This window comes from Aspergillus niger (assembly GCF_000002855.4).
Source record: "Aspergillus niger supercontig An12".
Lineage (NCBI taxonomy): Eukaryota > Fungi > Ascomycota > Eurotiomycetes > Eurotiales > Aspergillaceae > Aspergillus > Aspergillus niger.
In genome coordinates this window covers 2,321,253-2,335,015 of record NT_166527.1, presented here as the reverse complement: position 1 = coordinate 2,335,015, position 13,763 = coordinate 2,321,253, and the positions used below count along the sequence as shown (strand labels likewise).

Sequence of the window (13,763 nt, the reverse complement as noted above, 5' to 3'; positions counted from 1 at the left end):
CGGACTTTGCTAATTGAGCCAGAATCAATCGTAACTGGCATTTGTGACTGGTGGGCCTGCCTCGGACTCAGCTATCATTTCTTCCGGCGGGACTCGCCTCTGCGACCGCATGATATCCTAGTTTTATCGAGCCAGGCCGGCCAGCATTCCAACTGCCCTCCCTCCTTCCCCCCTAAGTCCCATGCTTACATGCTTATGGGCATGAATGCCAGCTTGATATGATCGTATTTAGAAGCAGCCAGCACATCAAAGAAGATCTCTGTGAGCACCTGCATGGTTCATTTGTCTGGCCGCGTGTGTTGGATCGATCCAAGGATCTAGTGCTGATGTGGTACCGCGAATCGCTTGAGCGGGAAACACGACAAAGAAGGCAGGCGGATAAGAGAAATTAGGCTCACCGAGATGGAGTGGAAGACGGGACCGTGGTCGGCGCGAAGACTAATAACAGACATTAATATCGAGAATATCTGGAGGGGGACAATTAATCCGCCGGTCGAAGGTCGGGCCAAGATACGAAGAAAAACTGGCCAGCCCAGAGTAAATTAAACCCGACCAGGGTTGTCCCCCGCCGTCGTCTCACCGTCGGCTTCCATGCAATCAACCACCATCCTGGTCAGACTTTCTCTCGAGTAGCCAAAGTCTATTGGCTTTACTCCAATTGATGACGGCCGCTCGGTTGACAAATGAACGCACCAGGATCCTGATCCCAGCTGGCCATGCGATTTCCCATCCTTCCTCAGGAGGAGGGGGCGTTTTCCAAGAACCGTCTCTGTCCACACCAGAATGACTGCCCGGCTCCCTCCCTTTCCCTGGTGCTTCCGGGCGATAATCTACCTCAGTCAAAGGCCCTGCATCGATCGATTTCTCGGCACCGGTACTCCGTATTATTATTTACTCTAGATCGTGCCCGGTCTCGCAAGACCCAACCCAGCGCCGTCAGCCGACTCTTATTATCTCCAGCAATCCAGATCACTGGCGTGACATGATTCCCGCCGAGAATCAGCGTCAGCACTCTGATTGCCCTTCATGGGACGGTTCACTGGAGACACCAAAGATCCGGCCGTCAATGTATCGACATGGTTCCTGCTCGTGACTGCGTCGTTGAGCGTGATCTTTCGACTGGGGACCAAGTACGGCTCGTTCCGCACGCTCACAAACGATGACTATCTCATAGTTGTATCGCTGGTATGTCGATCTTCCGCCTAGACCCTCACAAAGCTCCAGCAGGCTAACTATTTGCTCTGGATGGGGCGCCACAGATCTTCTGTATCGGCCAATCCATCGCTGTATCGATGGCTGTCGCAAACGGATATGGATACCACTTCTCCACGCTCACCCCGGAGCGCTTCGACAACATGATGAAGGTATGAGCTACACCTGCACCAGTATGAAATATGCCTTTCCGCAGTCGCCTCAATCCCCCGGGACCCTCACTGAAGAACAATCGGTATCAATTCAGTCGCAATACGCCGCCGCTCTCCTTTACATCCCTAGTCTCTATTTCTCGAAGATATCCCTTTCATGTTTCATCCGCAACCTGACGCCGACAGCCAAAGATCATCGCGTCGCCAACGTGGTGCAAATATCGGTGACCGTTATGGCCGTGATATGTCTACTGGGAACCGCCTTTCAATGCAGCGTACCGAGGACCTGGAATTACTACACGGGGAAATGCATGAACCTGGTACTATCTCCCACCACTCGCAATATACACCAACAAGAGGGCGAACAACACTAACCAGCCCAACAGATAGCATGGCACTACTTTACGGGAATCATGAACATTGTGACCGACACCATGATCACCTTGCAGGCTCTCTACTTGATCGCGCGCATCCAAACGTCCTGGAAACGCAAGTTCGTGTTCGCAAGTATCTTTTTATCTCGAGTTCTGTCAGTCCAGTCCCCCATTACTTAAATGTATCACCCACTAACCAAACCAATCCTCCGAACAGAGTCATCCTCATCAGCATCGTGGAACTCATCCTAGTCTCTCAAAACGACGCAACCCATGACCCCTCCTTCTCCACCTGGGGGGTAACCATCAGCGTGGAAACGATTCAATGTCTCAGCATCGTGACAGCCTGCTGGGCGCAACTGAAACCATTCCTGAACATGCTCAAATCGAACGGCCTCCGGATCCAAGGCGTGGACTACCGATCGACGAACAACAGATCAAAATGGTCGACGACACGGTCGGCGAATCGCACGGAGAGCAAGTATACACGCAGCGGAGAGCACGAGCTGGTGGGGATGGGGGCTGGACAGGGGAACATCACGACGGTATCGGCAGCGAGGTTGTCGGATGATGATAGTCAGTCCAGTCAGGCGGGGATTATTCGGGAGGTGAGGACGTGGGTGGTTAGTGAGGAGGTGGAGACATGATTATACCCTTGTTTTTTGTCCGATTTTCTTTTCTTTTAGTTTTCTAATAACTGAACGTTCGTATATTCTCTCTTCTATCTTAATGGTGGATGAATGAGATGCAATAATACTGGATTTTCTCCGTGGATTTGGTTGTGGACTTCATGTACATTATTTACCCTCAAGCTATTTTACTCTGTAACTAGCTCGTGTGATGAACTATTGGTTCGTCGTACAAGAGACATCACCTTATCTAAGTCATATGCAGTGCAAGAGAGACAAGCAACAGCAACAAGCACAAGCAGTGTAAGTGTACCCGTAAGCACGGAAGAACCGAAAGCCAAGCACCGCCGCGACACCGGAAGTTCCACCATGAATGGAATAGGGGTTGGCTCGCAATCTAATCTAACCACCACACTAAGTCCCCAAGTAACTTATCTAGTATCACAACGGAATGGTCTACTCTAAACTAAGTAAGTAAGCAAACTAGACTCCAATGGTCTCGGCCCGGGTAAAATAAAAGTCACTAAATACCTCAAGAGTCAAGACATTGGAATTGTTTCATTCGCGATCCCTCCGCTACTAGTTACAAAGTAGACTATCCTAACTCCTCTACAATAAACTAACCAACTCTCTAGTCTCCGACACTGACGTGGCTTGCATATGGCCCGTCCTTCTAGACTTCTCATCTCCACCCAACAATAATCACGACAAAGTAACTACGGAGTAGTCAAATTGGCTAAGTTAGTCAACACTAACCAAAGTAACTAATCCCGATCTAGTCGAGTCGGAACCGATCCAATCATCAATCCATCCAATCAATTCATTGGCAAATGAGAGTCGTCAATTGAGTGCGTCCGAGCTCGGTTGGAACGGATCAGACCAGAACGAGCTGAGACAGAAGTCTTTGTGCTCCAGTATGCAAGTCATTATTTATTATTGCAATTATGAGAGGCAGGGATCTGAACAATGGATTTATTGTTGTATGTACGGAGTACTCCGCACTGCTCCTCGGAATCAACCTGCAGATCTTAAACTCTTCCAGCCTGTCAGATGTGATGGCCAATGTCTAGCCGGGTAGAAATTGGCCATGTCCGAAATCGGTGGCGTGCATGTGCCCTTCTCCTCCCCGCGTGTGACTGACACTGAAACTGCTGAGGCAACCGCCCACCTGCTGCATAGTTGTCACAGTTGTCACAGCCTTTTCTATCGATTCGGATCCTTCATAGACAGGGCGGCCGACTCTGCTCCTACTCCCTTCTCACTGCCTCTATCACACTCATTGTAGCTCAGTTACGAGTGCCTCTCTCACCTGTCAATTATGATAACTGGTGGTGATTGTTACACAGTAAAAGGTCCGAGACAGACTAGATAGCGTAGAGACTAATAAGCACAAAAAATGAGGGCAAAATCTACATTCATCCTACCAACCTCAACCCATAGCAGAAAATGATAGCTATTTTCTCTGCTAGCTTCCCTGTTCCTTAGACACATAGGAGAAAAAGCGGCTGTGTGACACTGCAAAGCAAAGCGAGGTAAATACCTCCCGAGAGCGGAATGATTCCAGAAAATGGCATGCATCGCACGTTTGAAGCAAAAAGCCTCCTAAACTCTATTATGGTGGGATTGCAATGTCGGATTGCCGGTCTCTCACTGCCATGTTCAGAGCGCTACACGACGAATCCTCTCTGGAAACGACTCTGACGGCACGCCGCACAGAAATGGCCTCGTCAAAGATGCCGAGGTTAGTAGGAGATATGAATTCGTTGGGGGGATCGCGAGGGGATTTGGAAGAAAAAGCAATTCGTGACAACGCAGGACAGCCTTGGCTTTTTGCCTCCCCCTCTCGACTCCGCCTCTGGGCATCGTGCCCACTGGCACAATTTCATGATCACCGCAGGGAGAAAAGAAAGACCCTGGGAGCTGCTTGGCCAAGGAAGACTCCGCCCGCATGAGGCTGTGATTAGAGGCGGTGCAAGACAATAAAGAGATTCACAAACAATTGCATTTGTGACTAGAGTCCGGGAGCTAAGGTATGCACATTGCAACTCCGTAGGAGCTGTCGCTCGTCATGCTTGTCCACAGAATAGAATTATAGCACCAAGTCAGAGCTCTAGCCACAGAGTAGACCCTTCTGTTGACCCACCTTGTTATCGGTGGCAGCTCCTACTCCGTACTGAAGAACGAGATCTGGTATTGTGACGTAGAGGTGGCCCAGCTCAAAAGGGTCTCCATCCCATTCCCCGCTGATGCCACCAGCCTGCGGGCGAGACTGGCCCGACCCCGACTTGGGTTGAGCATACAAGTGGCGGCTCTTACAGTCAAGTGCCGCTTCCTGTTACATCGGCGAAGCTTTACTTCTCCATGGGCAACCCATCCTCTCCCTGACACCAGTCCTCATTCTCATTCGCAGGCTGGCCAGGGTCCCTCCCTCATGGGCTACAATTAGAGGTCTGATCTGTGCCCAATCAAGCCTACCCAGGCACACTGGATGACTAACAGCGCCCTTCCACCGTCGTTTAACGTTGCTGTGAGGGAAAAGCCCCAAGAGACCGCTCAGACGTGGTGCAAAAAGCTTTCTTGCCTCCTCCATCTCTCTCTTCGCGGTGGCATTTCTTCGCACAACCTCCATGCTTTTCTGCAGCTGGCAGCACTATCGCGACTGGTATCCAGGTCCGTAGCTCTTCCTGAAAGACTCCCACACCCTGCTCCTTCTCATCTGGAGCTGTCTGGCTGGGTACGTCATCAGAGGGAGCGAAGCGGAGCAGGCCGTCAAGACAACGGCCTTTCATTCAACATCGATAATGGCAAATTCTTTGGCTAGATCTATACCTGAAGGTCGTGAGTATCGGCTGCATCATGATAATCATATAAAAGTTTCTCATGACTGACCACGGTTCCTGCTTCAGACAGCTCCGGTGACGTCGGTAAGCACTCACGAGTTCGCGGCCTGCTTCGGTTTGCGAAGCGCATACTCTCCCCTTTCCTCCCGCGAAAGATATTCGATCACCAACAAAGATCAGAAGATAAAGTGAAGATGAACAATCGGGAAACCGGCCGTGAGCTCGTCCCTGTGGGGCCCCAGGCCAGACAGCCTATGATCGGCCGTGAGTTCACGGTGAACCGACGGCAACAGCTTCACGAGTCGAATCGAAACCGTCGTCCCGTAATGGGCGACCAGAGCAACCCCCCGGACATCCCAACGTACGACAACCCCGATTCATACAGATTTATGATTTCCAGCCGGAGAACTGACGGTCGCAACTCCGATTCCGCATCATCAAGTAGCGGGATAAGCACAGCAGTGTCTCCAGGACCATCCACCCTAGTCAGCACAGGCATTAGCACCGATCAAACAACCCCATCGGACCCACAGACCGAATTTAGACTACCTGGTGATGATGGAGATATCAGAGCAACGTCGCTGGACCGCATGTCCCAGGTGAACCTCTCCCCGGTTTCGACGAACAGCGAGTATAACGAGCCGGTGTTCATGATCGGCAGCGACCCTAAAGAGAAGGTCCCGACATTGATGGCCCTGGACACACAAGCATCAGCCAATTTGATGGATGTTGATTTACAGCGGGAGTTGAAGTTAGAGATCGAGCGTTGCGATCAGGAACTCGTCCCATTGCAGACAAAAACCGGCAAAGACAGAATCAAGCCGATCGGCATTGCAAAAGGCGTTGAATGGCACTTTGCACAACGTGAGAAGACATTCACCAGCGACTTCCTGGTTGTGGATATGAAGAATTATAACATCATCCTGGGAAGAAAGGATATCAAGAGATTGAGAATCCTCAAATCCGGACCTGGCCTTGAACGGCGTACGATGATCCGGTCGTCGTCCTGTGCATGAATCTGAACAATTTCATGTTTGCACATCACGATACTCTAACCCATTGTCTATGAACACCAAGCCCATCCCGCCATTGGGAGGCAACACGCATTTCTTATACCTATTTTATGATTGATGGTGATACCAGTAAGGACAGCTGCGGATATTGCATCACACCGGTACTTTTGGGCAGGTGCTGGCTGCCCAGCTTTGCACGGACACAGCAAAGGGTTTTGACCAGTTAATGACTCGCAATTTTAATACGACCGGATGTATTTGATTTATGATTAACTACGATGTACATGTCCCATTGAGGCGCATTGGAAGTGTGTTGATGATTTGTCTCTTGAACCTAGTTACCTTGGGCGGCGTTTTGTGGAAAGGGGTTTTTATCTTGACTGGTTGGGAGGGCATTGGACAAGGCAAGGGCATGTTTCAATAGTTGATTCGCGGGATATTTGTTGATTAACGATAGGACCACTGTGTGTTACATGCAGTGACACTTTTAATTCCCATGAATGTGGATATGGACATGTCATCGTCAACTACGTACTTAATGTGAATGGATCTTTTTTTGCGTGTGTGTGTGGCACGTCAGTGCTGGCTATCTGCAGCCATTTCTCGTTTCCCTCCGGTCGCACATCCCCGCACCGCTATCGGCAACGATCCTTTCATGCAAAAGAAACTACTGGCGCCAATGATTGTGAGGGGCTGGCTTCGTCTAGTGACATGAATACCCAGCCGGACCCTGTTCATTTATGCCCAATCTGCACGACATGTCGAATAACCACCACCAGCTGAGCCTATACTATGGCAAGAGCTTCGCTGCTTGGTGGATAGAAAGGGCGAGGGAAGAAGGGGGGGAAGTGTGTGCAGCCTCGCGTAACAAACAAAGGGCATGGGGAAGGAAGAAGAAAATAGGAGTGCATGCGATCTACGGAGTACGGATTGATGGTGGATGGAGCAGTCGCACATCCCACCTACGAGGGGTTGCGCGTGGATAGTCAGTCAGTCAGTCCGTCGAGTCTGCGGCTCTTGGGTAGACCAGATAATGTCTGGTGTATATGAACGTGGCAGCGTTCTCTGTGTGAGGCCATCCACAGACAGCAGCTCGAAGCTTACGCTTCCTCTGGGGTGAACCGACAGAGCCGTAACAGCAAGCAAGTACACCCAACGCAAAGCCATGGTACGTTTGGTACCTTACACAGGGCTTCTGAACCCTCTTTTCCCTTCCTTATTATAGTTATACATTTATAGCCTCGGCGCGCTCACCAGTCATAATCACTCAGACAGGACCCAAGAGCATAGAAATCCGTTGCATCAGGCCAGAAGATGAAGACACCGTCTATCTAAAGGCTGCTTTCTCTGAGCAATTGGACGTCAATATTCTCACGCAGAGGGGGCTCCAAAGGTTGGAAGGAATTCTGCTGCAGCGCAATGAGATACCCAAAACGTTCTACGATTCCGATAGCGTTTCATACACCGTGCGCGATGTAGTCCGCCTAAGTATTGGGAAGAAAAGCGAAACCAAACTGTGGAGACAAGATTTCTACGTTTCCCTGAACGACGACGAAGCGCGCTTGGATACCCAGTATGATGCGATTCTAGGGACTCAGTGCAGTGTCGGACGGTTCACGGATAAGAATGCCCTTCCAGTTGCTGTTACCCAGCTCGCATCGCAGAGTGCAAGTGAGTCTGTCTTGTTTTCTGTTTAGCCAACGAAGAAGTGATGCAAACTGAACACTGTTCTAGATGATAAGGCGGCCCAGGAGAAAAAGAAGCGGGAGAAAGAGGAAGCTTTGGCGAAGAAGAACCAGCAGTTGCGTGAACAGCAGAAAAAGCAGGCTTCTCAGGGTAGATAACAGAATGGGTTTGGATTGGCGACAAGGCGAAATTATGAAGCGCGTCGATTGCAAAACTCACTGTGCCGGGATTATCGCCAGGCTTGCGAGGGATGACGCAAAGGCGGCGAATAGGCTACATTTGTATGCCGTTGAGCTGATGAATCTGTTGGATGTGAATAACTGCTCCTTGAAACTTGAGAACAACCTGTCACATGTATGAGATCACCTTTACGCATAATGACTGTACTCCGTAGGAAGGGGGTAATGGGCGCTCCAACAGCGATAGTCTCTGGGCGCTAGGAGGGGAGCGGGGATTGACACGGACTTGATTTGTCCATTCGGGACGATCTGTCCTACTGTTGTGTAGGATCAAACCCTCCCACATCATCCCGCTGTAGGAAGACGAAACGAGACATATCAGGTGGCACCTGCAGAACTAGTCTTCTCTAGTTAACTCACCGAGGTGTGCCATTCGCTCGGCGGACGTTCAGGCCGTCAAGTGCCGGGCTGATGTCCCGCACAGTAAGCACTACTCACCGCTGGTAAAAGAAATTCTCGGAGGCTTCTCGGATTCAGTCAGGGAACTAGCAATCAGAAGAGTCGATCACGAGAGGTAGTTGGGATTAGTGAGAGTGTAGCAAAGCAAAGACGAAAAGGCACCCACAAGGGCACTAAAAGCAAGCATACATCACTGCCTTGCCACGGGGGAGTAATGAAGGTGGCGCAATGGAGTTTTCCCGGGCTCCAGAGACTGTGAAGCCCTGTTCGAAGAGTCAAGCAGCCTTGAGCAGGGTAGGTTCTTATGTACTTTGGACAGAGTAAAATGTAACACTTGGGGCGTCTAACGATCGGCTGAAGGCCACCATGCGGGAGTCTGGCCCCACGCTAAGCGTGTGCAGGGATAGCAATCCTTCAATTCTGTTCATGCAAATGAATAGAAGGCGAAGCCTCCAGGCATATTATGAAAATGATTGGTCAAGCCGGACGGTCAGCCTCTCAGAGATGTTCCTTGGTGGGCTGAGCTGCATCCGCGGAAGGCCTCCCAGTGCTTCCATTCCGTGTTCGAAACAGAACAGTAATACCCGAAGAGCCACTAATCGCTTGGGGCCTATCGTCACATAAGGTCAGGCGCCAGGGATAGATTGTGTTGTGCCTGTGCCACAAGCAAAACTTGTCTTTTGCTCCAGCCCTTCCCTGGCTTGACTGGAAGGTGGTGACCCCCGCCTTCAAGCGAGGCTCAGGGTTGATAACTCCCGCGCCGCCCGGGCATCGCGACCGCGACCGCCCATCATGGCTCCAGGTACTTAGTCAACCTCTGTATATACTTGGGATTTCCTCAAGACTGATATCTCCATGCCTGGCAATTACCCATGTAAGTGCTGCTCTTGTCAACCGTCGTCCTGCCCTGCAATCTCCGCAACACGCAACACCCGACAAGAAATTGACCGGCTTTTAGCCCCGAGACCGACGGCACCACGCGAGCGTGGCAAATGGAGGAAAAATGAGAAAAATCATAAAATGGCCATGAGCCATGGCCACCACCAAAGTGGAAATATAAAAAGCCATGTATGTTCTGCGGCTTCATCTTAAACATACTTGGTGCTAAAGTGCGAAGTAGGCCCTTCGGATTGCGCTAAAGGGGACAAAACACTTGTTTCTCTTTCCCCTCTGGTCCACCCAAACGCACGGGCAACAGAAAGCGTCTCTGCCTTCGCCTCAGGATTACTATCCGTCAGAAAAGCGTCCACTTTCGCCGGAGTATTGGGGTATAAAGGACTTTCAACGCTCTCAAATGCCTCTGGATGAGCCAGCCAAAAAGGAGGAGGTGTTGCATGAGACCCGCGAGGGCTTCCAGCACACCGAAGAGCGTGAGAGACTAACGGGAGTTCTGCAGACCGTGCTTGTCAGTAATCCACCAAACCGCGATAACCAGCAGGATGTACTAAATTGTGATTTCATCTACGATATTCTCATATTCACTTTCGACAAGCCATTGAGACGACGCATGCTAGTGGACTTTGAAACAGAGGCTAATTTCATGGATCACGATGTCTCCCAGAGAATGAATGTCCGCATGGACCCCTATGATGGCCCGCCAACCCAACTTACCACTCGGGGGGAATTGAGGCCCGTAGGTAAAGTGCAGGCAACATGGACTATTTTTGGCCACGAAAAGCCATATTGTGCCGAATTTTACGTTGTTCGAGGTACCAGTTTTGATATCATCCTTGGCACCACTTCATGCCGGGATATCGGTCTTTACCGTATGGATCCTATGGTTGCCAGACGACTCGGTAACCCGGAACAGACATAGCGACTACAATAATGTATTCATAGACAGGGTTTGTTTTATTTGCTGGCGTTTACTGTATGTACATGTTTTGGGATAAAAGACTGGCTCTATCTCATACAATATTTCGGAGAACACAGGGACGGGCTGATTGGAACAATATCAAATTGCTACCTGGCAGTGTTGCTACCTACGTATTTTAGAACTTAATAGTAGAGTATGTGCTGGCCAATCTGCAGAGCTGCCCTATGCACTAAACGGCTTGTCAAAATAAGACTGACTATCATGTGAATCACCCAGTCACAGAAGACCAAGTCATTTATGCGGGGTTCGTAAATGCAACTTCTATCACGCTTCTAGTGCGCATGTTGGAACGCATGAATCACACCGTACTACAGGGACAAAACTCAAATGTTGTTTCGCTGGACCATATCAGGCTGTCACTCTTATTTAGCCTTATTGAGACTGTCAGAGGGCAGCAAGTGTCATCAGCACAGCAGGAGGGAGGGGGGGAAAGGCCTCACGTCATGTGCTATGCTCATCGGATAATGAATATATAACAACATGACCCTGCACCGTACGAGTGCAAGGATAGCCCAGTGGGGGAGACAGAAAAAGCCTCGTATGTTTGGAAAAAGCCTTGTCGCAGAAGACGAATATTACCCGAGGAGATGGTGTTCATCTGCGTGTCTGCCTTCCCACTCACTCTGCATGGAACTAGTTTCTAGTCAGCTTCTCAGGCTGCTCAAAGATTACGGAATGAGGGGTACGATTCACAGCCACACGGAGCATGGGGGCTCGTACATGTACACCAGGCTGAGAAGGTCGAGGCCCTACAAGATGAACAGAATGTATAAGTAGTTCAAATTTCGTGTCATCCCCAAATCGACCTCTTTTCAAGTATAATAAAAATATGAGAAAACATAATAAACAAGAACAATGTCTACCGCAAACCTCCGTCCCGTCGAAGGATACGACAAACTCGCCGCGTTCATAGAAGCCGACCCGGGACTAGCCATTTTCCGACGTTTCACAAAACTCAATATCAAAAGTATTCTCTATTATCAAGCCGAGATAGCGAACCTCGAAGAGGACCTTGATTTCATCATTCAGGATGACAAGGACTCACAGGACGAGAAGAAGCAGCTGTATCCCTTCTCAGTACGGGACCTGAAAGAGGGCAATCCTACGCAGTGGTCGAAATTTCAAGAAGCGCGGCAGTTGATGGAAAAGTTTAGTTAGTTCTTACCACTCACTTGTGGTATTTGGAAGAACCCAGATCTGACTGAGTAGACCATGCTATCATTCAACAACGGGAGCTCATGCGCCTCAGCACGCCAGATAAATGTGACTTGACTGTGCTTCGAGAGTGGCTTGACCGGCCTGAAGGCGGGGACATGTTCTTTGAATCTGCTGCCGAGATGGACGTCTACAACGAACGGAACGATAGTGATATGATCGCCCTGTTTAGTAGACATGAAGGTGTCGACAATCTAACTCGGTTGATATTCAACCGAGTCGTCCCATGGTTTCATAAGCGTTGGGGCGAAAAATATCAAGTAAGTATCTTTCGAGTACTCTACTTTTTCATCGGAGAGCTAATCACGTTCAAATCAGCGCAATGAAAATGGCGCCTGGCAGTATAGTGACAAGAAGATCAAGGCATGCACCCACTTTTTTAGTGTCATTATCGCTGCGGTGTTGCCTGCATCATCGATGATAGTGCTATACTTCATCAAAAACACTGCTATCAGGATGGTCACTATCATGCTGTACAACATTGCTTTTTCGCTGGCGCTGGGCTTGATGGTCAGAGCTCGAAGGGTTGAGATCTTTGCGGCGGCTACTGCGTGAGTTAATGATCTATCGCCCAGGAACACTCTATCACGACAATGCTGACCCTTCCAGGTTTGCCGCGGTGAACGTGGCCTTGATTTCGAACTCGGGAGACTGCCAATGTTCATGAAATCGAAATCTAAATTCGATAATAGCCCCGGAATCATATCCTACAAAGCAGTAATTACAGATACCCAATAGATGATAAAATAAACGCCATCTCAACATCGCTACCGCACGCCAACACCAACACCATCTTCAGTTTGTATCTACTCCACAACCAGAACGCCACGGTATCTCATCTTCCCATCCTCCACTGTCTTCATGGCATCGTTCACGCCATCCACACTGAGAGGATACTTCATCAAGATAGGCTTGATACCATGCAGCGCAGCAAAATCAAGCATATCCCGATGCACCTGCCTCGCGGCAACAATCGAGCCCTGTACACGCAACCCATTCGCCAAAAGGGCCATATACGGGAACTTGAAGTCCTCATTATCCACCGACAGCGGCGAGATAACGGCACCCGGAGCAAGGACATTAACATAGAGTTTCCAGTCCGGCTGGCTACTCGTGCTCACGATCAGATTGTTCAACGGTTTCCCAATCTTAAGCTCCGTCACGCCCTTGGTGGCATAAAATTCCTTCGCACCGAGCTGCAGCGCCTCCTCTCTCTTATTATCACTCCCCGAGAAGACAACCACATCGCAGCCCATCTTTGCCGCAAACTGGATAGCCAAGTGTCCCAGTCCTCCAATTCCAACAATGCCCACTCTCGACGTCGGCTTAACACCACCAACATGCAGCGCATTCCACACCGTCGAGCCACCACACATTAGCGGCGCACCGTCCTCATTGCTAACTCCCTCGGGAATCTTGAACAAGAACGGCTCGCGCCACACCGCATGCGTGGCAAATGATCCCTGGTCGAGATTGGCACTTCCGTACATCTGGCGCTCCGGGCACATTGTCTCCCAGCCCGTTAGACACTGGGCGCATCGACCGCAGCAGTCGTGTTGGTAGCCCCAGCCGACGCGATCGCCTTTGCGCAGTCCATGGACTTCAGGGCCGATTTCTTCGATGACGCCGACGCCTTCGTGGCCTAGGGCCATGTCTGCATGCTGGTAGTGGACGTCGGTAAAGCAGACGCCGGAGTGGGTAAGACGGACGAGGACTTGGTCGCGTTGGAGGTCGTCGCGGTGGGTGGTTGCTTTCTGTATGGGTCCATCTTTGGATCCTTTGAAGACGGTAAAGTCGTAGCCCATGATGAATGTCTGGTTTTAATTGGTGTAGATAAAATTAGACTTGATTTACCTTGCAGGAATCAGATAGTGTCTTCCTTCGTCTGCGAGGTCCCCAGGAAACCGAATTTATAACGTAGGACAACTAAGGGGAAGACATTCTTCATGATGTCACCATAAATTCATGGTGGAGAACTCGAAGCTCCATTGAGCAATCACCGATGGAAGGTTGCAATGAGCTCAACATGGTGGATACAAAGCTCTGGGTCAAGTCCCGGTTGAACCGGTGGATCAATGGCAACTTCGTCCGGTTATACGGGCAGCTCCTTTCAATGTAGGGGTCGATG

The 13,763-nt window shown here is 50.1% G+C and overlaps 5 protein-coding genes across 5 annotated transcripts; 4 read left to right on the top strand and 1 right to left on the bottom strand.

Annotated features, from left to right (window-relative positions):
* Positions 1 to 1,026: 1,026 nt before the first annotated feature.
* An12g09990 (uncharacterized protein) lies at positions 1,027 to 2,879 on the top strand (the record flags this gene model as incomplete). Its single annotated transcript, XM_059743695.1, has 5 exons — positions 1,027 to 1,185; positions 1,260 to 1,364; positions 1,495 to 2,361; positions 2,633 to 2,670; positions 2,843 to 2,879. 5 exons carry the CDS (start codon positions 1,027 to 1,029, stop codon positions 2,877 to 2,879), a joined length of 1,206 nt encoding a protein of 401 aa, XP_059606992.1.
* Positions 2,880 to 5,401: 2,522 nt separating this feature from the next.
* Positions 5,402 to 8,064, top strand: An12g09980 (uncharacterized protein; the record flags this gene model as incomplete). Its single annotated transcript, XM_059743694.1, has 7 exons — positions 5,402 to 6,191; positions 6,351 to 6,381; positions 6,700 to 6,782; positions 6,817 to 6,905; positions 7,280 to 7,388; positions 7,460 to 7,891; positions 7,955 to 8,064. 7 exons carry the CDS (start codon positions 5,402 to 5,404, stop codon positions 8,062 to 8,064), a joined length of 1,644 nt encoding a protein of 547 aa, XP_059606991.1.
* An 846-nt stretch (positions 8,065 to 8,910) lies between these two features.
* Positions 8,911 to 10,360, top strand: An12g09970 (uncharacterized protein; the record flags this gene model as incomplete). Its single annotated transcript, XM_059743693.1, has 5 exons — positions 8,911 to 9,058; positions 9,234 to 9,346; positions 9,388 to 9,418; positions 9,503 to 9,612; positions 9,665 to 10,360. The coding sequence occupies 5 exons, from the start codon at positions 8,911 to 8,913 to the stop codon at positions 10,358 to 10,360; spliced, it is 1,098 nt and encodes a 365-aa protein (XP_059606990.1).
* A 915-nt stretch (positions 10,361 to 11,275) lies between these two features.
* Positions 11,276 to 12,373, top strand: An12g09960 (uncharacterized protein; the record flags this gene model as incomplete). Its single annotated transcript, XM_059743690.1, has 4 exons — positions 11,276 to 11,573; positions 11,630 to 11,895; positions 11,954 to 12,186; positions 12,328 to 12,373. The coding sequence occupies 4 exons, from the start codon at positions 11,276 to 11,278 to the stop codon at positions 12,371 to 12,373; spliced, it is 843 nt and encodes a 280-aa protein (XP_059606989.1).
* A 68-nt stretch (positions 12,374 to 12,441) lies between these two features.
* Positions 12,442 to 13,440, bottom strand: An12g09950 (uncharacterized protein; the record flags this gene model as incomplete). The annotated part of the gene is made up of 1 exon (XM_001396008.1): positions 12,442 to 13,440. One exon carries the CDS (start codon positions 13,438 to 13,440, stop codon positions 12,442 to 12,444), a length of 999 nt encoding a protein of 332 aa, XP_001396045.1.
* Positions 13,441 to 13,763: the final 323 nt, after the last annotated feature.